Source organism: Rana temporaria, chromosome 9 (assembly GCF_905171775.1).
Source record: "Rana temporaria chromosome 9, aRanTem1.1, whole genome shotgun sequence".
NCBI lineage: Eukaryota > Metazoa > Chordata > Amphibia > Anura > Ranidae > Rana > Rana temporaria.
The window spans coordinates 110,275,936-110,301,787 of NC_053497.1; the positions used below are offsets into that span (position 1 = coordinate 110,275,936).

A 25,852-nucleotide genomic window follows, 5' to 3' on the forward strand; every position below is an offset into this window, starting at 1 on the left:
TAGACTGGTTAAATGCTTGCTCACCTTTCAGGATTCCATTGAGTCTCCCCTAAATCCCAGTTTAAATTGACTGGTCTGGCCACAAGTCCTATAATGGTGTCCTTGATCTCTCAAACCAGAATCGGTAAACTCTCTCAACATCCCTCCACCGCTGAGGAGGTCCTTGTTTTGAAAGGAAAAAAAAAAACGATGGAACAAATGCCTGGAGTTGTGTTGGGTTGCTACAAGCATGCAGACTTATGTCTCTTATGTTGTCTTTGTGGCTGGGACGCTGATTCTGCATCCAAGGACTACCTGACTCAACCATCAAGGGATGTTGTCTATTTGGACCTGATCTTGACCCCATAGTTAGCAATGCTACCGGTGGCCACCATGTGCTTCAGTGTCAATACAGAAGGTCTGTGGAGGGGTTAGAGCAGGGGTAGGCAACCTCGGCCCTCCAGCAGTTTTGAAACTACAAGTCCCCTGAGACATTGCAAGGCCCTAACGATCAGTCATGACTCCTCGAAGCAGAGGCATGATGAGATTTGTAGTTGTACCACAGCTGGAGGGCCGAGGTTGCCTACCCCTGGGTTAGAGGAATCCCATCCTTCTGTCATCTACTTTGGCAGAAGGTACTCGTAGGCCTTCAGAGCCTGCTTCCCATTCAGCCTATAGGACCTAAACCTAAAGATCACCTGTCCCCTCTGAAAAGCCTTCTGTATTAAAGTATAAGTGGGGGCTGACTGTGCATCCGGGACTAGTTCTTGGGTAGTTTGCTGTTTTCAAGATTTGGGTGCAGAGGATACCTTGTTTGGCCCACAGACTAACACCTTGTCCCTGAGACCTTATCCATTTGCTCCTCACTCTATCACTCTTGTGCTGCTTCTGCACAAAATGTCATCTCCATGGTGCATGATGGGGCTCCTTGCCTCCTGTCCAAGTGGTTTAGTAATTGTACCCTATCTGGACAATCACTTCCTCAGAAGGATCATCTGTCCTTGGGTTCCATTAAATCTCCAGTGGTACAGGCTTACCCTTCAGCATCCCTTCTCTTTAGATGGACTTTCTGAAATACAAGGTTGACCCACACCAACCCTAGCAGTCCTTTACCTAAACAAGGACCAGGCTGCACAACATCCCTCAAAGGCAACTACAACCTCTGTGTTTGGGCCTTGTTTTCACTCTATTGTTTCTGACTACCTTGAAGAGTTGGGTTATTGGACCCTTGCATTGGCCACCGTTCAAAAGGGCCGAACGCCTGCAAGATTCAGCCAGATAGAGCCTCACAAATGTTTTTTTTGTTGGTGGCTTCCTGGCATTGGTGGGCAAGGCTTTTAAGTTTACAGGGGGAAAAAAATACATACACTCCTCTATGCTGCAGCAATAGGTGATGCAGCTGTCCTCCGCTGACTCTAAGCCCAAGAACTAAACGATCACATAACCACTGATCACTCAGTTCTGGGTCAGCTTTGAGCAAAGAGCGGTGATGATCAGTCACCACTCTCTGCCCCTCCAGTGTTCACTGCGGTGTGCTGTGCAGTGCATGGGAGGAGAGCGCAGCTGGCTTTGGCTCTTAGCCGAGCACTGAAAGCCAAAGCCAGCTGTCAGTCGGGAAGCTGGGTGGATTCCAACAATATGCACAGGGTCCTTCAGAGCCTGGAGCAGCTCTGTGACATCAGCCAACACCAGGCTTTAGCTCACTGTCAGCTGATTCTAGATCTCAGGAGTTCAAAAGTAATTGCACTCCTGTGACTTGGAAGAGATTTATGACCAAAACTGCTTCGATCTCCCTTCCCTCAAGGGTTTTCAGTCCTTGCTAGAGCGCTGGGCTATGAGCCTGTCTCTCTCATGGCAGATAGTCCCTGGCATGACCCATCGGTCTCTTCAGGTGAATAGGGTGGGCTCTTCTGCTATGGGGGAACACCACTTGCCTGAGGGATAGGGGATCCTCTTTGCAACAGGGCAAGTAATCTGGTCCCTATGCTGAACAATGCTAGGATTACCATTTTTGTCTGACCTTGTTTCTTCTAAAGAAAATTCATTGGAATCTTGCGCTCATGTTGTGGGGTTGATTTTCTAAAGACAAAATGGGCTGTTCACTTTGGAAGGGAACTTCCCTTCTCTTAGTGAAGCTCTGTTGGCTTACATCATCCTGTCATTTACAAGCAAAAATACTGTTTTTATATTTGCTTTGCATGTAATACATTCACCAATTCACGTGCAGAGTATTGAAAATTCACTTTGCAAAGTTGAAATTCACTTGAAAAGTAAACGGCCCATTTGCCTTTAGGAAAAATTAAACCCTATGCCTAAGCGGAATCATAATTTTATTTGTATGACCCTTCAATGTTTTATAATGTTTATTTGACCCAATTAAAATTTTTCTCAGTTTTTAAGTGCAACCTCTGGATCTGATCTGCCACCTTCAAACTCAGACGACTATCCTTCTGGAGAGGTATGCTCTAGATTTTTCACACTGTTTTTAAAATCATCTTACCATCTTCATGTAACCTAATGAGTCTTTAACACTCTGACTCATTAACAAATACATAATGAGCAATCACTAGAGGAATAAGCAATGCATCCCTTATTGTATTAGATTGCCTGCTCTTGTGTGAAAGCCATTTTCTGCTATCCGACTCACAAAATATCCTACCATGTCCACGGACAGTATGCTTTGCAAAGGGGGTGAAGATACAAGGTTTTAATCTTCATTAATGCCATTTTTCAGCCACATGCTTTCCCATTTGCCCATATATTAAAAATGGCCTTGAAATGTTATCTAGCCTCCTACCTACCAGCCACTTCCAGGTGCACGTTTTTTAAATGATATGCAATCAATCAGTGATCGCTGTTCTCACTAAATACAAACACAGGCATCGATTGGTTTTTTTTTTCACTTTTATTTTGCATACAAATGTTTTATTTGTCAGAAAACAGCTTATGTGAATAGAGCTGTAGTATTGAAAACAGGAGTGGTGTCTCATGGGTTCTGTAAAGCTCACTGTGCACTAAACAATCAGATTGTGCAATCTACTTTAGAACTTCCATAAACTATGGACCTGCCTGATTTGATACGGAGTGAATGGATCGATAAGTGGGTCCTCCTATTCCATAGTTTTGTTAAATATAAAGGAAATTGTACAGAGAATTGCACAATCAATTTGCATACTGTATAGTCATCTTTATACAAGTACACAGGAGGGAGTGGACGGAAACACTCAGCTGTCAAGCCCCTTTCACATCTCTGCGTAGCAGAAACTCCCATTCCCACTTGCGTTTTTTTAAAATTAAAGTTATGCGCGTGAATGCACTTAAATATGCGCCAGACCAAGCATTTTTTTATGCTTGATTTTTGTGCCAGCTACTGACCGTTTATATATGTAAAAGAGTAGACTTCCAATGGCCACGTCCGTAATACTATAGAACAAAGTATGAGGTGGATAATTTAAGAGGCATTTTTCAGTTTTTTAAGTTTTGACTTGTATTGGGATGTATCTTAACTTATATATTTTTCTCTTATGCTGAGCTGATAAGTCTGACTTCTTTGGGGGTGGATAGCTACTGGCAGAAAGATCTAGCATAAATATGATTTTTTTTTTTAAATCTACTCATGTGCATGCAGCCTTTATTTTTAAAATGGCAAATTCTGTTTGCCATTTAAAAAAAAAAAAAAAATTCACTTTGTACTATTATTGAAAAACTATAATCTGCCACATAACGTATTTGATACCCCAGAGCGTCAGACATTTTTTTAAGGAGTCCGATGGCCAGAGGCTTTGTGGTTTTCGTTTCTGCTTGTGTATCATATTTTTGCAGTATTGCGATTGATTTGAAAGCCTTGGAGAATGTGAAATGCAAAGCTACAAACTGCATGATCATTTCTTGTTTTTATTTTTTGTTTGTGTGTGTGTGTTTTTGTTTTTTTGCTTTATTTTTGTAGCTTTCTCGATCTAGTTCTCTGAGTTCCTTATCTCGAGAAGTAAGCCAGCATATGAATCAGGTACCAGCAGCTGGCCACCACCTTTTTATGTTCTCCTGCAATAGTTATGCACTTTTTCTATATATTTTTTTCCACTAATTATGCTTGCATTGTACTTGCAACCCTTCCTAACCCGTTTTTAGGTGTAAGGGAACCAGTTTCAGTGTCCAAACTATATAATATGTTTAAATTATTTATATCCTTACGATTTCAGACTTGTTTAAATAAAAAACCTTTACTCTATTTTTCACTTTAAAGCTAAAAATCCTAGCTTATAGACATCACAGGAGGCTTTCTATTAAGTTTGAGTTCCTCTAATTTTGTTTGCCTAAATGGCTATTTTTTTAATTTTTATTGCTTGTCTCCTTTTTGGCAAAATTCCACTTCCTACCCTAGTGACACTAGGAACATAAGAGGGTTCACGTGTCACCAAAACCAGAAGGAGCAATAAAAAAAATCAACTTGACGTGTAGTCTAGCTACAGCCACGCCAATTAAAAAATGTGCTTTTATTTATTTTTCTGCTTCCATCAGAAAGAAACACTATGACTACATGTCCTTGCGATGCCCTATCACTAGGACAGGATATCAGGCTAAACCTCCCCACGTGGGCAGTGATGATGATACAAAAAATTTCAAAGATTCTAACCCTTCCCCCTTCTGTATCGAGTTTGTGGGAGAAGCAATTTAACACTGTCGGCCATGTAAAACATTTGGGCATCTTCCAACTGCACTAGTGTGAACGTAGCCATTTGATATTAAACTGCAGGGATGAAGCAGTAAACAGAGAAGGTGCTTGGTTAAGCATCCGCTATTTAAAGCTGGTATTGTAAATGTGTAAATTCTCAGAAGCCACCAACCATGCTTCAAGAGAAAGGTCAGTAGCCGTTAGCGGTCATCCGGATGTCATGTACTTTTCTACACAATTCTTACTTCCAGATTGTCAGCTAATTTATTAACACTGCACCATGCATGCTGATAACCCGAGTGCTCCACTCACCCTGCGCATGGAGAGTTCCTGTGATAATGGACGGTGTTTCGGGTCTCCTTCATTGACTTTCCTTCACTTCCATGGCAATGCAGAAGTGATTTGCTGACAGAGCCAAGACAGTCATTGATTGCACAGCTGTGCAGTTTGCTAAATTATCAGGCAGGTTTTATTGTCTTAAAGGAAATGTCTGCTTATCCACAACGATTTAAAAAAAAGCTTATACTTATGAGGCCTAAAATCTTACACTGCAAAACATACCACCTGGAATAAGACTGTGATAAGGGTCGTGTTACTCATTTTGAAGGGATATTATATATATATATATATATATATATATATATATATATATATATATATATATATATATATATATATATATATATATATATATATATATATATATATATATATATATACACACACACACATACACACACACACACATTTTAGCAGATCGGATGTCAGCAGACATGTTACCGCTGACATCCGACTCTTCTTGCACCTGTATTGGGCGAGCTTTCAGATCCGCTGAAAAAACTGACAGGTGGACCTGAACGGTCTGACCGTGTGAAAGGGGCTTTATATGTATAGCTTTATGTGCATCTACTTCACCAAAAGCTCCATTTGCTGTAAACCTATGGACATGTTGAGGATAACATATTGTGTCTATCTGTAATTTGACCTTAAAGGGGTTGTGAAGGTTTGTTTTTTTATTTTCTAAAAAGATTCCTTTAAGCTAGTGCATTGTTGGTTCACTTACCTTTTTCCTTCGATTTCCCTTCCAAATTTTTTTTTCTTTGTCTGAATTTCTCACTCCCTGTTCCTCCTCAGTAAGCTGTTCTAAATGACTTTCCACCACTCGGATGATGGTGGAAAGCTTACTGAGGAGAAACAAAGTGAGAAATTCAAACAAACAAAAACATTTAGAAGGGAAAATGTAAGTGAACCAACAATGCACTAGCTTAAAGGAACCTATTTAGAAAATAAACAAACCTTTACAACCACTTTAAGCTCTCTGCAGACTTGCTATCGTTTTGGAAGGGCACAGTGCTTCTCTAAGATAAAAAAAGTGAGGATTTCAAGAAGTCGTATATACAGAGGAGTGCTGATGCGATAAAGTAGAGAAATTTGATTATTTTTTATGCGAAAAAATAAAATAAAATCGTAGCTGTCCTCTGAAGTTAAGAGGCCGTTATTAATAACACAAAATTTAGAATTGGTTTGTATAAAATTTCATAATTTTTCAAAACTGGAATTTTTTTTTTTTTTTTTTTTTTTTTTTTTTTAAAGCGTTGTGGAGCGTAAGAATACAACTTTTGTTAGTGTGCAGTGCTTTCAACAAACATGGAGGCTTACATCTTGGTCTCCATCTTGCACCATCATTTCTGATCAGTACAGTACTAATTAGCTGTGGCTCTGTCTACCAATCCCTTCCGCAGCTGCAGAAGGTTCTATAGAACTAAATGTTTCCTTTTCTTTATAGGCCTTCAGTAACGCTGCCCCTACATCTGGTCCTCCTGTTGGGACCGTTCCCTTCTATAACCCTTCAAGTTTTACACAAGTAAGTACATTTTGCTGTTGTGCATGCGTTTCTTTTACATTTCCGATGTAATCAAAAGCTGCATTTTGGTATAAAAGGAAGGATTTTGTAAACAGAACTGTATATAACCTGTTAAAGTGCACATGGAATTAATATGAAGGCTGCCATTTCTGATTTCATTGTGAGGATGTTGCTTGCCTAGCTGTCATATTGATGCTTTGGCTTGAAGTGGAGCTCCACCCAAAAGGGAAGCCCTGCTTGTTTGCACCCTCCACTGCCACATTTGACACTTTTTTGTGGGGATGGGCTAAATTGAGTGGACCCCTTTCACACTGAGGTGCTTTTGCGCTAAAAATAGCATCTGTAAAGTGCCCTTCAAGCCACCCCAGTGTGAAAGTCTGTGCGCTTTCACACTGGGGTGGTGCGCTTGCAGGACTGGGGAAAAATAAGTCCTGCAACTGATGCTGAAAAACAGATTCCACTTCCGGCTCAGATCATTGCAGCAATCTGAGCTGGAAGTCATTGTCCAGCCCCCCCTCCCCTGCAGTCTTCTAGGACACATCATTGGTCCCAGAAGACTAGAGGATCCCTGGACAGGTAAGTGTCCTTATATTAAAATTCAGCGGCTACATTATTTGTAGCTGCTGATGTTTACGTTTTTGGGGGAAGCCTGTGGCTCCTTAAAGCGGTAGTTCACCCCCCCCCCCCCCGACACATTTTACCATCGAGACAGGCATTGTAGCGCGAGCTACAGTATGCCTGTCCCGATTTTTTTAACCCCGGACTCACCTTGTAATCGGAGATCGTATTTTTCGGCTCCCGCGGGGAATGGGCGTGCCTATGGAGAGGGAGGATGATTGACGGCCGGCCCTGGCACGTCACTCTCCCCGAAGACAGCCGGAGTAGGTCTCGGCTCTTCACGGCGCCTGCGCACAGGCTATGCGCACGCGTCGTGAAGACCAAGCCTATTTCGGCTATTTCCGGAGAAGCGTGACGCGCCAGAGCCGGCCGTCAATCATCCTCCGTCTCCATAGGCACGCCCATTCCCCGGTATCTTCAATCTACGAGAACAAGGTGAGTACGGGGGTAAAAAATTCGGGACAGGCATACTGTAGCTCGCGCTACAATGCCTGATTTTATGGTAAAATAAAAAAAAAAAAAAAAATTTTCGTCGATGGGGTGAACCCCCGCTTTAAGTGATTTCTGAATCCATGACCTGGAGCAAATGGAGGGGGAAATAAAAAAACTGACACTTTACAGCATGCTTGTTCCAGATCTGTAGATCAGAGTACTGAATTTAGACAGACAGGCAACCAATATTGCCAGGAGGCCAACAATAGCAGAACATATACTTATCTCACAACCTAAATTTGTATCTGAACGGACCACACACAACCCAGTGGAGGGAGGGGGATACTTAAAAGGAACAAGCTAATTTCTCTGTTTTTATACACTTTCACTAGATCTGAGTCATGCGGCCTACTTCAAAGATATAAATACTGTATATGAATTGTTGTTGTTAGGGTTGCCTTGTCCTGTTTGTTTTTTGGTGATTGAAAACCTCTTGGCAACGTAACAGTCCAACATGTAAGAATGTATCCTTGTATCAGCTGCTCTTCCTTCTCAGCATGTCATGGCTGCCGTTGGTTGTGGGCAGGGAAAGGCACAGCACAACTCCCTGTGACCTTATAGGGTTAGTTTACCCTTACTAAAAACTGCATGTGTAGGTAAGGGATGCCTGTAGATGAAACCAAACTGGGCAACTTTGAGTCATGCCCTTTATACATTTGTAGGCCATTTACAGGTCAAACTCGAAAAATTTGAATATCGTGCAAAAGTTCATTTTATTTCACTAATGCAACTTAAAAGGTGAAATTAATATGACAAAGACTCATTACATGCAAAGCAAGATAGTTCAAGCCGTGATTTGTCATAATTGTGGTGATTATGACTTACAGCTCATGAAAACCCCAAATCCACAATCTCCGAAAATTAGAATATTGCATGCAATCAATAAAACAAGGATTGTACATAGAACAATATCGGACCTCTGAAATGTATAAGCATGCATATGTACTCAGTTTGGGCCCCTTTTGTAGCAATTACTGCCTCAATGCGGCGTGGCATGGAAGCTATCAGCCTGTGGCACTGCTGAGGTGTTATGGAAGACCAGGATGCTTCAATAGCAGCCTTCAGCTCTTCTACATTGTTCAGTCTCATGTCTCTCATCTTTCTCTCGGCAATGCCCCATAGATTCTCTATGGGGTTCAAGTCAGTCAAGTTTGCTGGCCAATCAAGCACAGTAATTCCACGTGGGCAGGTGCCAAGTTTTGCATCCCCCATAGAGCTCGTCTGCTAAAGGAAGTATGAAGTGCTCCAAAATCTCCTGGTAGACAGCTGCATTGACCCTGGACTTAATGAAGCACAGTGGACCAACACCAGCAGATGCATGGCTCCCCAAATCAACACAGACTATAGAAACTTCACACTGGACTTCCAGCATCTTGCAGTGTGTGCCTCACCATACTCTGGGTCCTTGGTTTCCAAATGAGATGCAAAATTTGCTCATATCAGAAAAGAGGACTTTGGACCACTGAGCAACAGACCAGGTCTGTTTGTCTTTAGCCCAGGTAAGATGCTTCTGACATTGTTTTGTTGTTCAGGAGTGGCTTGACAAGAGTATATTTGAAGCCCATGTCCAGGATCTGTCTGGGTGTGGTGGCTCTTGATGCACTGATTCCAGCCTCAGTCCACTCATTGTGAAAGTCCCCAACACTTTTGAATGGCCTTTTCCTGACAATCCTTTTCAGGCTGCGGTCATCCCTGCTGCTTGTGCACCTTTTTCTTCCACACGTTTCCCTTCCACATAACTTTATGTGCTTTGATACAGCACTTTGGGAACATCCAACTTATTTTTCAATTACCTTTTGAGGCTTTCCCTCCTTATGGAGAGTGTCAATGATGGTTTTCTGCACAACTGTCAGGTCAGCAGTCTTTCCCATGATTGTGATTCCCACTGAACCATACTGAGACACGTCTCAATTAAAGGCTCGGGAACCTTTTGTAGGTGTTATGGCTTTATTAGCCGATTAGAGTGGGGACACTTTGAGCCTAGAATATTGCATCTTTTCAAAATATTAAAATTTTCTGAGATTGTGGATTTGGGGTTTTCATGAGCTGTAAGCCATAATTATCACAATTCTTACAAATCACGGCTTGAATGATCTTGCTTTGCATGTAATGAGTCTATCTTGTATATTAGTTTCACCTTTTAAGTTGCATTAGTGAAATAAATGAACTTTTGCACAATATTCAAATTTTTTGAGTTTCACCTGTATGTACCTCCAGAAGCCTGACTGAAAAACTACCAGATATGCCATCATCCCATCGTACCTTGTCGCTAGGACTGTCAGTGACCCTGTTAACAGCTCATAAATTGATATACTCCCACTCTGACCTATTTAGCATGTGCACCACTTCCCATATGAAGCTGAGGTAATTTTTTGTTTTTCGACCTAGATTGTGTACACACATGCATGCATACATGCATACATACATGCATACATACATGCATACATACATACATACATGCATACATACATACATGCATACAATCAACTATAAAATGGAAGTGGGTTTTATATATTTTTTTTATTGTATGTATGTATGTATGTATGTATGTATGTATGTATGTATGTATGTATGTATGTATGTATGTATGTATGTATGTATGTATGTATGTATATATAATTAAAAAAATATATAAAACCCACCTTCCATTTTATAGTTGCTTGTGCTACACTCCCACCCCACAGTATGTGGTTCAATCCATCTGTGTCCTGTTGTCCAAAGCCACAGGGAGCCATTGGCAGTGCAGACCTAAAACCAATTTCAGAAGTGTTCAGAAGTATTTCGCAAGGAAGGATACTTTGGTTATTGGCAAGACCGGGAGAAATTTCGGAATGGGCACAATTTCTGCTATTTATTTTAACTGCTTCCCAATTCATGATCTTTTCTCTGTCTACTTACAGCAGACTCCTGCAGGAGGAAGTGCAGCACGGCCTGGGAGACTTGGTCAGCGAAAATACCCAGCACTGAAATAGTCTTGGATTCAGCCTCAAGACTTCCAGAACATTTCAGTATAATCCTGTCTGTGGCCCTGAATTCGAAACCCAGAATCGTCAACTTGATTCAGTGAATTTCATTTGAAGTGGTGAAAGGCGAGCTCGGTGTGAAATGATCTTTTGGGTCACTTGGTGGAATGTTTCAAGTCTATGATGACTGGAGCTCTTTGATGTTATTTTTCTTTTTTTTAGAAAATTCTTAAAGGGTTGGACAATGAAGCAAGCAAACATTGCCATTTTGTGGCCTTCCCATTTGACTTTCATAGCGAATGACACTGCTCTCAGCACCAACAGTGGATAAGCAAGTTCTCTGAAACCTAGTGTGATTGGATTGATGGTTGTGCGTACCCAGATTTGGATTGGCTTAACAGTGTAAAATTGAAAAAAAAAAATTGATCTATATATGCATAGTGCACATCAAGAGGCTGACCACTCTGCTCTATTTTTCAGACAAACCCTGCACCAAGAATTAATATATTAAATTAAAACTGTGACTGATTAATCTGGAAAAAATTGATCTTGTAGTATGTATGTAGACACATGTATAGTCTCTCCAGTCTTTTGTAAAATAGATGAATCTCAATGTTCCTGGAAGGTTTACAACATCTTAATGTTTTGTGTTTTAGACTCTTCCAGATACAAATAGGTTATGATTTACTTTTCTTATATTTGTGATTTTTTTTTTTTTAAGTGCAATATAATTTACTGCTTTCTCTCATGCTGTTGGCTAATTCTGATTAAAATGGATATGGCTGGTAACGGATGAAAAGAGAAACAAAGATGATCTGCTGGCTTTTTAGAATCCTGATCTTTTAAGGGCCAATCCACCAAAAATGATCTTGTATGTAAGAATCATAAGAAGCTGGGTTACATTCAGTATCCAGCCAATATATTTATATCGGAGTGGATTGGCCCTTTAAGCAATCTGTTGTTCTTTTGACTGTTTTGTCTTTCTGGTGTCTTACTGCATTCTTGATTTCCACAAAAGACCCAGTGGGGAGGGGAGATTGGGTGACTGAGCAGACTTGAAAAGCTTTTAATGTTTTTAAAATTATTTAAATAATAAAATGCACAAATGTTTAGATTTAATGCAAGTGAAAAGGGATGTGTGTAAGATAATTTAATTGAAAATGATTTGCAGCTGTCAATTTAGAGAATTTTTTTTAATTAAGATTATATACACTGTGTGTTCTCCTTTTCTGAAAAGTCGCAGGCTGCAAGGGAGCGATTTTTTTGGATATAAACCAAGTAGGTTGCTATAGAATACATAAGTGACTCTTCACAATAAGATCTTCAGTCAATGCAACTAGAATGAATCAGTGGAGATGAAAATTTACCATTGCTGATCTCTTTTGAAGTCCAACTCTAGCCACACACAGTATCTTATAGAAAGAGCAGGTCATAGTTGGCACTTTTGACCGTTTTGGTGCAATTTTTATCCTTTTAGGTTTTGCGCACTTTCTGTCTGGACAGGAACTGATTTTGCAAATTTTTGAAATTGGCACAGGGACACAATTTTTATTAAAGTGGGTAAGGATAAGAACTTTTTATTGCTATTTGTGCCTTTTATATTCTAGTTCTGACACTGCCCCATTTCCCTAGTGTCTAGGGCAGAGACATAAAATGAGGGAAAATCTGCCCAATGCAATCAGACAAATGGAAAAATTACAGAAATTTTAGCTCGTCCACTAAATCCACAGCTTAAATATAGATTTTTGGGCTTTTAGTGTTCTAGCATCGAACAAAGGAAACTTCTCCACGTTGTACTGTACATGGAGGCTTCTTCAAATGTTAGCTGGCTTGTTGATACACTGGATTCAGTACTTTTCTTGTACATTATGGGACACAGATCATCTTCATGTCCTTGACGATAGGGATTTTACTGCCACATTCAAATGATTGGATGCTGTCAATTGCCCCTCCCAGCTAGGCAAGGCCTCCGATCAGGGTTTGACAAATTTGCTTGGAATCTAGGAGCCAGCTAAAAAAAAGCTAGGAGCCAAAAAACGCACCTCGTCCCGCCAAGCTTGTGCGCAGAAGCAAACGCATACGTGATTAGCGCCCGCATATGTAAACCGTATTCAAACCACACATGTGAGGTATCTCTGCAATTGGTAGAGCGAGAGAAATAATTCTAGCCCTAGACCTCCTCTGTAAATCATAACATGCTACCTGTAGAATTGTTTTTAAACGTAGCATATGGAGATTTTAAAAGGGTAAAAGTTTGTCGCCATTCCACGAGCGGACGCAATTTTGAAGCGTGACATGTTGGGTATCAATTTACTCGGCGTAACATTATCTTTCACAATATAAAAAAAAAATATTGCGCTGACGTAACTGTTGTCTTATTTTTTATTTATTTTTTATTATTGAACAGGTGTATTTTTTCCCCAAAAAAGTGCGCTTGCAAGACTGCTGCGCAAATACTGTGTGACAAAGAATTGCAACGACCGCCATTTTATTCTTTAGGGTGTTAAAATAAAAAAATATATATAATGTTTGGGGGTTCGAATTAGAGGGAAGGAGGTGAAAAACACATTAGAACTGCTACTTGTACTGTAACTACTTGTAATGCCAACGGCCACCACATAATGGCACCAGATCACAAAAGGAAGCTTTTCCGGGCACCAGGTCACAATTTCTTGTTGCAATTCTGGCTGGGCGACTGGATTTTGTCGAGCCCTGCATCAGATGATTAAGTATGTGCAGTCTGTGCATGAAAATGGCTAGCTTCTCAATATTCCACCTGGGTTTAGGAGAATGGCTCTTTCAGATCCATTGGCTACGGCTTACATGGGGATGGTGTGTGAAATTGCTGGTCGGCACTGGACCTTGTGCAATGAATATAGTGCCTTGTGGACCTGTAGTGTGCTATACAGGTCTATGGCAGGTATTCCCAGCTGGGCAGTTGAGTCCCTGAAAGCCCTTGGGTAAAGATTGGAGCCCCAGTGTCCTGGAGTAATCCCTTCTGGTAACCCCCCCCCCCCCCCCCCATCTGCCCTATTGCTCTGGAGTCTGTACCAACCCTGGCAGAGCAAAGACAATGACCGTGTCTGAATTTGTATCTCTTAATTATAAAGTGTGTGCGCTGTGTTTTCTTACATGTACTCCCTGCCTGCTCTAAGTGCTGCTTGGGAACAGTCAGGAAGGCTCAGCACCAAATGCAGTGGGTGGAAAATGCTCCACCCCTACATTCATGATCTGTCAGCATAGCCTGCCTATATGCAGTACGGCCTGTGGCATCACAAGTTGAGACGGAGCATAGACCATCTTGACCACAGTTGGCTCTCTCATTGGGACTACAGTTTGCAGCAGAATGCACATCTTTGTGGAATTAGAGGGCAGAGCAGTTCCTATTGTGGGATACAGGTCACTCAATAGTCCAGCAAGTATTTAAAAGGGCCATATAACATGGTTAATGGGAATCGCACCACACATGTGAGGTATCACCCTGAATAGCGTCATGGGAGCAATAATTCTAGCTCCAGGCTTCCTGTTTAAAGTGTAACTTTAGGTAGTACACAAATGGGTGAACAGGCAGGCTTTTTAATGCAGAAGAGACATGCTTTCTCAGTGCTGCAATTATTTATATTTCTGTAAACAAAATGTGCAAACCACAACACGCTAAAATGTCCCATGAGCTACTTTGCCATGTGTAGGGCAGTGCATTAAAAATCGCTAAGTGTGAAATTGGTGTGTTAACACAAGGCTCCATTCACATATGTGTACTTCCAAATGCATGGCAAACTATACTGGACGTGCTTTGCCTTTTAGAAATGTGCTGCAAATGCGCATCATGCTTGCTCTGTCATTAAATGTCAATGGTACCCCATGCCTGGGTAGCAGGCATGCATTTGCCATGTCCTCAGCGCAATAAGCGTATATTAATTGGTTTGTGCAAAAGTTATAGCGTCTACAAAATGTAAGACTTATGGCATTATTATATTTTTTTTTTACGGGACTGTGACATTGCAGCAGACGAATCGGATACTTTGACACTTATGTGGCAAATGACACAATTACATTTATACAGTGATCAGTGCTATAAATTACACTGGTGTAAAGCAGGACATGTTGGATATCTATTTACTTGAAAAACCATCTCATATATATATATATATATATATATATATATATATACACTATTATAGAGAGATTGTGTTTTTGTGCACATTTTTCAGGGAAAAAAATGCGACGGAAAATATAAATTGCAACAACCAACATTTTTAGTCTGCAGGCCCTCCGCTTAAAAAAAATGTGTGTGTGATTTATATATATATATATATATATATATATATATATACACACACGTTTTGAATAATGTTTTCTAGCAAAATAAATTGCAGATTTCTTAAATCTTTCAGGATAGCTACTTGACGTAATTGGCTCTGCCTTTAACAAACCAAACCAGACAGATTAAAAAAAGGTCCCCCACCCAAGTTTTGTTTGTGACAAACCAGGAGGACACTCTTGTCATGTCTGTTTTTGTTTCTCCTGGCTCTGATGATTGTGATCATTGCCCCCCAAACCCCCCACCCCCCCCCTCTCCTTGATGATATGATCCAGGCAGCTCCAGCAGACCATTGAATTATTTATTTTTATTCTGTACATTTTGGATGCAGCAGTGGTGCTGGTGGTTATCGGAAATATAGTGTGTCTGAGTAGGTCCCCCTGTATTGTAGACCGAGGAAGACCAAGATGAAGACACTTCCCATTGCAGCCACTTAAAAGTACAGGTAAAAATAAAATAATCAAATAGCCAGTGAAATGTGCCAGCTGCACTGAAAATAGTCCAATGACAGACAATCTTGCTCTTATACAATAGGTTCCAGTATAAAAAGAGTTCAATGATGGTAATGCTGTATACAAAAAAGTGCAACTGTCTCTTCCACCCGACAAAGATGTGCCACCATCACCAATGGTTAAACTCAACACTCACCCGACCCCAGATAATAATAGTCCCCAAAGTGGTGTCTTTTCTTTGTCCGTCAGTGGGTGTTGCCTCCTCCCTTTTACAAGATATCCATAAATCCTCAAAAACAAGGGGCTCATCATGGTGTAGTATATTAAAACTTATTTATTTAAAAAAGATAAAAAGTTGCACTTACAATAAGCAGTGCCTCTGGCAGTGTCAACTGTTAAAAGCCGCTGACCAGCATTTAAATAGCATCCTAGAAGGTGTGCAGGACGCCAGGATCCCTTGTAGCAACATATGAGGAGAGAAGCGGGGTATGCACACCTTCTAGGACACTATTTAACCACTTCCAGACCCAGGTGTTTTTCAGATTTGGTGTTTGCAAGACTAAAACAGTTTTTCTGCTAGAAAATTACTTAAAACCCCCAAACATTATATATTTTTTTTCTAACACCCTAGAGAATAAAATAGTGGTCATTCCAATACTTTTTGTCACACCGTATTTGCGCAGCGGTCTTACAAGCGCACTTTTTTTGGAAAAAAAAACACTTTTTTGAATTAAAAAAAATAAGACAACAATAAATTTGGCCCAATTTTTTTATATATTGTGAAAGATAATGTTACGCCGAGTAAAATGATACCCAACATGTCACGCTTAAAAATTGCGCCCGCTCGTGGCATGGCGTCAATCTTTTACCCTTAAAAATCTCGATAGGCGATGTTTAAAAAATTCTAGAGATTGCATTTTTTGAGCTACAGAGTAGGCCTAGGGCTAGAATTATTGCTCTCGCTCTAACGATTGCAGCGATACCTCACTTGTGTGATTTGAACACCGTTTTCATATGCGGGCGCTACTCGCGTATGCGTTCGCTTCTGCGCGCGTGCTCGTCAGGATGGGGCGCTTTAAAAAATTTTTTTTTGGGTTTTCTTATTTATTTTTATTTATTTTATTACTTTTTACACTGAAAAAAAAAATTGATCACTTTTATTCCTATTATAAGGAATGTAAACATCCCTTGTAATAGAAAAAAGCATGACAGGTCCTCTTAAATATGAGATCTGGGGTCAAAAAGACCTCAGATCTCATATTTAGACTAAAATGCAAAAAAAATAAAAACAAATTTGAAACTGTCATTTTTTCAAATGACAAAAAAAAAATTGTCTCTTTAAGAGGCTGGGCGGGACTGACGTTTTGACGTCACTTCCGCCCAGCAGAGCTATGGGGACGGGTGAAGGAGATTTTTCCTTCAGTCTCGTCCCCGCTCAGCTGCCGAACAGTCACAGTCCCGATCTCCTCCGCCGTTACCGACGGCTCCGGTAAGCGGGAGGGGGGGCCCCTCTCCCGCCACCGATGACGGCGAATCCGCCGCGGAGACCGCCGTTATCGTGTACCAGACCGCGCACACTAAAGATCGATACCTCGGTTGTGGCAGCAGCTGCTGCCGTTACCGAGATATCAATCTTTAAAAAAAGGACGTACATCGTCGTGCGCAGGTCTGGAAGTGGTTAAATGCTGGTTAGCGGCTTTTAACGGTTGACACTGCCTAAGACACTCAGTGCCGGTCAGAGGCACTCCTTATTGTAAGTGCAACTTTTTATCTTTTTTAAATAAATAAGCCGGCAGATGACAGGGCGGTCCCCGCACACTGTGCTGTATTGACCACCACTCACTGGATATTTTTCTCTTTCTTGGATCATTCTCTGTAAGCCCTAGAGATGATTGTGTGTTAAAATCCTAGTAGATCATTCGTTTTAATGCTCAGCCTGTCTGACAATCACGACATGTTCAAAGTCACTTAAAGCGGGAGTTCACCCATTTGTAAAAAAAAAAATTTTGCTCGTTTTTACTAGGGGAATCGGCTATTTATTTTAAAATATGAGCAGTACTTACCCGTTTTCGAGCTGCATCTTCTTCCGTCGCTTCCGGGTATGGGTCTTCGGGAGCGGGCGTTCCTTCTTGATTGACAATCTTCCGAGAGGCTTCCGACGGTCGCATCCATCGCGTCACTCGTAGCCGAAAGAAGCCGAACGTCGGTGCGGCTCTATACTGCGCCTGCGCACCGACGTTCGGCTTCTTTCGGAAAATCGTGACGCGATGGATGCGACAGTCGGAAGCCTGTCAATCAAGAAGGAACGCCCATTCCCGAAGCCCATACCCGGAAGCGACGGAGAGGATGCATCTCGTAAACGGGTAAGTACTGCACATATTTTAAAATAAATAGCCGATTCCCCTAGAGAAAACGAGCAGAAATCTAAGGGGGAAAAGTGCCCTCTAAGGGTGAACCCCCGCTTTAACTCACCTCTCTTCCCCATGCTGATGCTCTGTTTGAACTTCAGCAAGTTGTCTTCAACATGTCTTAGATGGCTAAATGCATTGAGTTGCTGCCATGTGATAATTGCAAATGGGACTTCTTATGGCTTTCTTTCAACAATGTCTTTCTTCTTGCCACTCTTTCATAAAGGCTAGATTTGTGGAGTGCACCACTAATAGTTGTCCTGTGGACAGATTCTCCCACCTGAGCTGTGGATCTCGGCAGCTCTTCCAGAATTGCCATGGACTTATTGGCTGCTTCTCTGATTAATGCTCTCCTTGTCTGGCCTGTCGTTTAGGTGGACAGCCATGTCTTAGTAGGTTTACAGTTTTGTCATACTCTTTCCGTTTTTGGATGATGGATTGGACAGTGCTCCGTGAGATATTCAAAGCTTGGGATATTTTTATATATATATAAACCTAACCCTGCTTTAAACTTCTCCATAACTTTATCCCTGAGCTGTCTTGTGTGTTCCTTGGCCTTCATGATGCTGTTTGTTTACTAAGACCCCTTTCACCCTGGGATTTTCAGGTGCTTTAAAACCACCTCCCCTGCAGCCCCAGTGTGAAAGCCTGAGTGCTTTTACACTGGGGCCGTGTGCTTGCAGGATGGGGGAAAAAAAAATCCTGCAAGCAGCATCTTTGTGGTGGTGTATACACCGCTCCAAATCCACCCTGCCCATTGAAGCGCTGCATTACTGACGGTTTTGACTCCTTCTTGGGGGGGGGGGGGTTATAAACGTCCCCATAGTGGCCGAAAAGCACCACTATCAGAGTGGTGCTTTACTGCTACCGCCCCAGTGTCAAAGGGCTATAAAGTTCTCCAACAAACCTCTGAGGGCTTTACAGAACGGCTGTATTAAAGTGGAGGTTCACCCGAAAAGTTAATTTTTAACCTTAGATTGATGCTCATTTTGTCAAGGGGAATTGGGTATTTTTTTTTTTTTTTTTTTTAAAACACCCGATTCCCCTTGAGCATCAATCTAAGGTTAAAAAAATGTTTTCGGGTGAACCCCTGCTTTAACACTGAGATTAAATTACATACAGCTGGACTCTATTTACTAATTAGGTGACTTCTGAAGGCAATTAATTCCACTTTTTATTTAAAAAAAATTTTTTTTTATAATTTCCCTTCCACTTTACAATTTTGTGCCACTTTGTGTTGGCGTATTAATAAAATACATTTACGTTTCTGGTTGTAAGATGACAAAATGTGGAAAATTTTCAAGTGGTATGAATACTTTTTCAAGACACTGCATTAGCATGCTGCTTTTTAAGACATGAGAACTGCAGGATACGAGATTGGCTCTGTGTGCTGCTTCCCAATCTAAGCCCTGCTGTACAAGTATTGAATGAGGTAAATACCAGGTCAACCACAGGTACTTGCACTGCTTGTGTTTAAAAAAGAAAAAAAAAATATGATTGCAGAGCTGCAATAATTTATGGAATCAGTAGAGGCCCAGCAAGAAAGTATTTTGCCTGCTGTAAGAGACCACGTGACTGCTGAATATGGGGTCTGTGTATAAAGAGCACCTGTCACTGATGTATTACTTCTGATTGTTTGGAAGGCAAGATGGTATCACATAGAAAGGTCAACATGTGGGTGGAGCTTTAATCCCTAATTCATTGAGATTTACAGAACTGTCAGCCGTAAAAACTGATTAGTTGTAGTTCATTTATTCACAAAACTTTGTGAGGTCAGGCACTGATGTTGGATGAGAAGGCCTGACTTGCAGTCTCCGCTCCAATTCATCTCAAAGGTGTTCTATTGGGTTGAGGCCAGTCAATTTCCTCCACCCTAAACTCGCACATCCATGTCTTTATGGGCCTTGCTTTGTACACTGGGGTGCAGTCATGTTGGAAAAGGAAGGGACCATCCCCAAACTGTTCCCATAAAGTTGGGAGCTTGACATAGTCCAAAATGTCTTGGTATACTGAAATGGAACGAATGGGCCAAGCCCAACCCCTGAAAAAAACAACACCACACCATAATTTCCCCTCCACCAAATCCTTAGGACCGGTGCACAAAGCAGGCCAATTTTCAGCTTTCAGCGTTGTCCCACTTTTAAAGACAATTGCGCGGTCATGCAACACCCTTATGAAATTTTTTAAAATAAATTCAGACAAAGAGAGCTTTCTTTTGGTGGAATTTAATCACCACTGGGTTTTTATAGTTTGCTAAACCAATGAAAAAAAAAAAACTTTCTGCTATATAATTGTGCAAATTAGTGATTTTCTTTTCACTGATGAGGCAGTAGCAAACAAATGGCCCCTGCCCCACCTATAACTGTCCTTCACAGAAAAGAAGCACATGGAAGGGCAAACGCATAAATGACAAAAACAGAACATTCCATGGCTCAACTCACCAACCAGATTAACCTGTCCAACAGTCTACATTAAAAACAGGGGTTTAGTAAGCATGCATTTGCAAACGCATGCATAAGCTGCAAAGTCTCTTAATGGCACCCTGTATATGCTTGCAGAGCTTTTTTTCCTCAGAAAATAGGTGCAGGAACTCAACCACGACCCCGTTCAAATTTCACAAACAGTAGAAGGGTCTTAAAGGGGCATTAAATATCAGGATTGCATTACATACAGAGTGCAGAGTTCCGGGGGTTACACACAGAATGCAGAGCTGTCACTTGTAAACACAGAAACTGGACTTCTGTGTTTACAAGTGAGCAGGCCCCCCCAAGAGTCTGAGCCAGAGGTGGTGGAACTGAGTTCCCCCTGAAAAAAAAAAGCCCTGCCTAAACGCTACAGAACTTAGGAGCGTCTGCACAGTGGGAGCACATGCATTCAATAGATCAGGGGTTTCAAACTCAATTTCATCGTGGGCCGCATCAGCATTTTTATTGTCCTCAAAAGGGCCGGTTGTATCTGTAAGATTAGATGTCTAGCGCATCCCCTCCCCTTACATTAGATGTCAAGGGCCATCCCACCATCAGAAATTGAGTCCCCCACTCTCCCTTACATCACAGTGTACCCCCCTTTCCTTATGCTGCTGCTGGGAAGAAGCTGGATGCATTGTTTGAAAGCAGAAAGTAAGGGTCTGGAGCTCTCCTGCAGCTGCAGGAGAGGTGCGAGGGCCATATGAAATGGCCTGGAGGGCCGGATTCGGCCCGCGGATCTTGTGTTTGAAACCTGTGCAATAGATGCACATCCTGGGACAGCTTTATCGTTGCTGCAAGAGAGGGACACTACTGGTACATAGGGAAGGGCTAGTCTAAAAATAAACGTGACCGGCCACAACTAGCACGTGCACGCCTCTATCCCTAAATATGCATGTTAAAAGTAAGAAAAATTGGTGGGTCTTTAAATGAGGAGCGTCTGTGCATTTAATAATTAGGATAAATAATATATTATATATTTTTTCTGTAATAAAGTTTAATGTCGGCATGATGTGATGCATTGGTTCTGCAAGTTTGTGCAAAGCCAAACGCACACATCTGACCAATAATGTAAATAATATGATTAAATAAATTAGAGATTAATGGTAGCAATAATGCATCACTACTAATAATGTTAATACTCATAATAATCAAAATGCTTTAATCAAAAATGTCAATTCATAGTCAGATGATACAGAAATGAAACATTGATAAAAAACAGGGAGCATGTGTAAAATCACATAGACATGATCAACAATGCAAATCCATAGTAACATATTACATCCTGTGTACACCTCAGTATATAACATTATAATAAAAATACATTAAATTAAAATCCATGATTTCAACAAACTTGTCAGGGCACCTTTATTGTAGACTGTACGCGTTTCGTAGCCTGAAGCTGGGGCACCCTTATTGTAGACTGTACGTGTTTCGTAGCCTGAAGCTACTGGTACATAGGGAAGCTGTACTGCAGAAGAAGAAGAAAAAAAAAAGGTGAACATAGCCTTTAAGGCCCATAAGAAGCTGGGTCAGACTCAGCTTTTCAGACTTCACCTATAACCAATACATTACTTCACTTCAAGAGACAGTACACAACTATGTATTATTTACCACATCCTCCTGGTTTATGTTTGTCCTTTCAGAAAGGCCCACTTTTGCGTCTGTTCTGTTTTGACTTGCATGCTTACTAAACCCGTTTTTTAAAAATAATAAAAAAAAAAGTTGTTCACACACCTATTAAGGTGCTCCTGAAAAGCAACTAAGCGTTTAATTTCTGCCTCCATGTTCTTTTATCTTCTCACGTTTCTCTCTGTCAACTCAAACCACAAGAAGACAAATAAGACAGTGTCCCCAGCGGAGCCCCAGTCCTATCTTTGTCCCCAGCGGAGCCCCAGTCCTATCTATGTCCCCAGCAGAGCCCAGTCCTTACATCAGTGTCCCCAGTGGAGCCCCAGTCCTTACATCAGTGTCCCCCAGCCAGATCCCAGTCCTCACATCAGTGTCCCCCCAGCGGAGCCCCAGTACATACATCAGTGTCGTTCCCCCCCAGCGGAGCCCAGTCCATACATCAGTGTCTCCAGCCAGAGCCCAGTCCTTACATCAGTGTCCCCCCAGCGGAGCCCCAGTCCATACATCAGTGTGTCCCCCCCCCCCCCAAATGCAGCCCAGTCCTTACATCAGTGTCTCCAGCCAGAGCCCAGTCCTTACATCTGATGTCCCCAGCCAGAGCCCAGTCCTTACATCTGATGTCCCCAGCCAGAGCCCAGTCCTTACATCTGATGTCCCCAGCCAGAGTCCAGTCCTTACATCTGATGTCACCGCTTGTCGGGCACACGGGGGCAGAGGGTTGGCAACGGCTGATCTTTTCCTTGTGTTCCCTTTGGTACGCCTCATTAGCGGAAAAGGATTTTTTGGACATTGCTGCTGTTAGTGGTGATGAGCCTGTTCAGATGTGTGCTGATAAGCCTGCGCTGATGAGCCTGCACCAATGGGCACTGATGAGGCGGCACAAATGTGTGCAAATCAACTTGCACTGATGAGCCGACCCTGATTGATGGCACAGTTGTGCACTGATGAGGCAGCACTGATTGATGGCCCAGATGTGTACTGATGGCGGCACAGATGGGCACAGACCCTAATGGGCACTGTGACAGTGATTGGGCACAGGTGTTGGCACTGTATACACTGGTGTATAGTAGAATCACATGATTCACCACAGGTCGCTCTCCCTCCTTGCACACAGTCTCTCTGTGAGGAGGGAGAGCTGTCAATGAGAGGTGATCCTGACCAGGCCTTATTTTGCGATCTGGCACTGCGTTATTTTAACTGACAATTGCGCGATCGTGCGACGCTGTACCCAAATAAAATTGATGTCCTTTTTTTCCCACAAATAGAGCTTTCTTTTGGCGGTATTTGATCACCTCTGTACTGTAGAAGAAAAACAAAAAGTGAATTTAGCCATTAAAGGAGTTGTAAGGGAAAACATTTTTTTGCCTAAAATGAATGTCTGCAAGGTAGACAGACAGAATAGTGTAACGATTCTGTTAAAAAACGAGTAAATACCTATTAAATTCCTTCATCTATATCACCTCCGGCGTTCTAGTTTCTGTTCTCTCATTCACTTCCTGGTTTGCATCGCTCGTTCATGTCAGAACTACATTTCCCAGTATGCATTGCGGCACGCCCAGTAATTCACACCTCCTTGAAGTCTCTAACACATAGAGAGCGTCCTGCTGCACAGATGTAGTTCCCAGGAGGGGGCGAGCACGTCACTGACCACCGCAGTAAAGCCTCCCTTCACGGTGGTGAATAACAATCAGACAAGTGAACAGAACAGAGAAGAAATAGAGCAACTTCTGAGCAAAAACTAACAATGAGGAAGTGAAAAGAGGAATGTCTGCAGGTAAAGGATGCTTATTATGAAAAAAAAAAAATTCCTTTACAACCCCTTTAAGGCCCATAAGAAGCTGGGGCAGACTCAGCTTTTCAAGCTGACAATTTTGAAAAAAATATATATATTTTTTTTACTTTCTCCTATAAAAGTCATCCAATAAAAAAAAACTTAACAAATAAAATGTCTTCATAAATGTAGGCAATATGTATTCTGCTACATATTTTTGGTAAAAAAATCCCAATAAGTGTATATTGATTGGTTTGCGCAAAAGTTATCGCGTCTACAAACTATGGGGGATATATATATATATATATATTATGGGTTTTTTTTCTATTAATGGTGGCCATTGGCATCTTCTAGTGGAACTGCGATATTGCGGCGGACAATCGGACACTAACACTCCTTTTACACTGCAGCGCCCGTCCCTTAGGGATAAAGCGCTGCTCGTTTTTGCTGTGCTTTAGTGGCGCTTTTGTCGCCCGCTAGCAGGGCAGTTTTTACAAGGTAAAAAGACCAGTTTTGCGGCCCTTTCAAAGTGTTTTTAAGGCACTTTGGAAGTGGTGCCCATTCATTGCAATTGGCAGGGCATTTTGGGAGTGCTAATTACAGCACTCCCAACCAGGGGCATAGCTAGAGCATTTGGCACTCGGGGCGGACCCTTTATCGGGCACCCCCCCCCACATTAAAATGTAAAAACACCCCACTGTGCCCTCTGCATCCTTCAATATCTCTTTGTCACTACTGTGTACCCCCTCTCCACAACTGCACTGCTGGACCCCTTTACATTACACAGCACCCTGCATCTCTGGACCCCTTTACATTACACAGCACCCTGCGCCTCTGGACCCCTTTACATTACACAGCACCCTGCACCTCTGGGCCCCTTTACTTACACAGCACCCTGAGCCTATGGACCCCTTTACATTATACAGCCCACTCCTTTACATTATACAGCACCCTGCACCTCTGGGCCCCTTTACATTACACAGCACCCTGCACCTCTGGGCCCCTTTACATTAAACATCACCCTGCATCTCTGGACCCCTTTACATTACACAGCACCCTGCGCCTCTGGACCCCTTTACATTATACATCACCCTGCATCTCTGGACCCTTTTACATTACACAGCACCCTGCACCCCTTTGCATTACACATCACCCTGCACCTCTGGACCACTTTACATTACACATCACCCTGCACCTCTGGACCCCTTGCATGTTACACAGACCTCCTCCGCTATCAGTGTATCCCCCCTTCAATGCAGACCCCCCCGTTCAGTTCAGACCCCATTCAGTGTAGCCCCCTGCTCATTGCAGGCCCCCCATTCAGTGCAGATCCCCCCTTCAGTGTAGCCCCTGTACAGTGCAGACGCCCCCTCTTCAGTGTAGCCCCCGTTCAGTACAGACCCCCCTTCAGTGTAGCCTCCCCATTCAGTGCAGACCCCCCCCCCCTTTCAGTACCTCAGATCAGCGCGGCGGCACATGCACAGCAGGTCCCCTCCCCCTGTTTACACATAAACAGAGAGGAGGCGGCGGCGGCTTCACTCGGCTGTGCCTGTGTGATATCTGGGATCGCACAGACAGCCCACGGCCGCGAGAGGAGGGGATGGTAGGTGCAGCGGTGTCACCCTGCACACCCCCTCCCCCTTACATCGCGATTCGCCACTGTAGCTAGCTTGCCTTGCCTCTTCCTGCCTGTGCCTGTCACTGTGCCGCTGCCTAAACCCGCGGAGCTGCCACCGCAGGTGTAGTACAATCATGGAGGGGGGTGCCGGCCTAACACCCCCCCAGTGTGTGGTACCCGCCCCCCACTTAGTACGCCTCTGCTCCCAACCCACCCCAATGTGAAAAGACACACTACAATGAATGGGAGGTGCTTTTCAGAGGCTATTACAAGCACTAAAGTGCCTGAAAACCGCCTCAGTGTGAAAGGGGTCATTAGTGACACTAATACAGTGATTGCTGACAAGAAGAGGCCAGGAAATGGGGATACACCTAGTTCTGCAGTATCCAGGTTCTCTGGTCGCTGGGTGTTGCTGTGCGAATACACAGAAGTGGCGATGCTACAAAACTAATAATTCTGCAGCACTGACCTCTGGCCGCTGGGTGCCGCTGTGGGGAGAGCATACATCGGGGTAATGATTGTGGTTTTGCAGTACGGTTCTACGGTCAGTGGGTGCCGCTGTTCGCTATGCGCATATACTATACAAAGATGACACAT

At 42.5% G+C, this 25,852-nt stretch overlaps 1 protein-coding gene across 4 annotated transcripts in view; it reads left to right on the forward strand.

Moving 5' to 3' along the window:
- Window positions 1–11,719, forward strand: part of SEC16A (SEC16 homolog A, endoplasmic reticulum export factor) — a 110,063-nt gene extending 98,344 nt beyond the window's left edge. For 3 of the 4 annotated variants that reach the window (XM_040324112.1, XM_040324110.1, XM_040324113.1), the window contains 4 exons: window positions 2,372–2,437; window positions 3,926–3,985; window positions 6,438–6,515; window positions 10,526–11,719. In XM_040324112.1, the coding sequence (XP_040180046.1) occupies window positions 2,372–2,437; window positions 3,926–3,985; window positions 6,438–6,515; window positions 10,526–10,597 (276 nt within the window). In that variant the 3' untranslated portion in view covers window positions 10,598–11,719. The remainder of the gene's footprint in view (window positions 1–2,371; window positions 2,438–3,925; window positions 3,986–6,437; window positions 6,516–10,525) is intronic. The other variant, XM_040324111.1, reaches the window with a different exon arrangement.
- The last annotated feature ends 14,133 nt before the right edge of the window (window positions 11,720–25,852 follow it).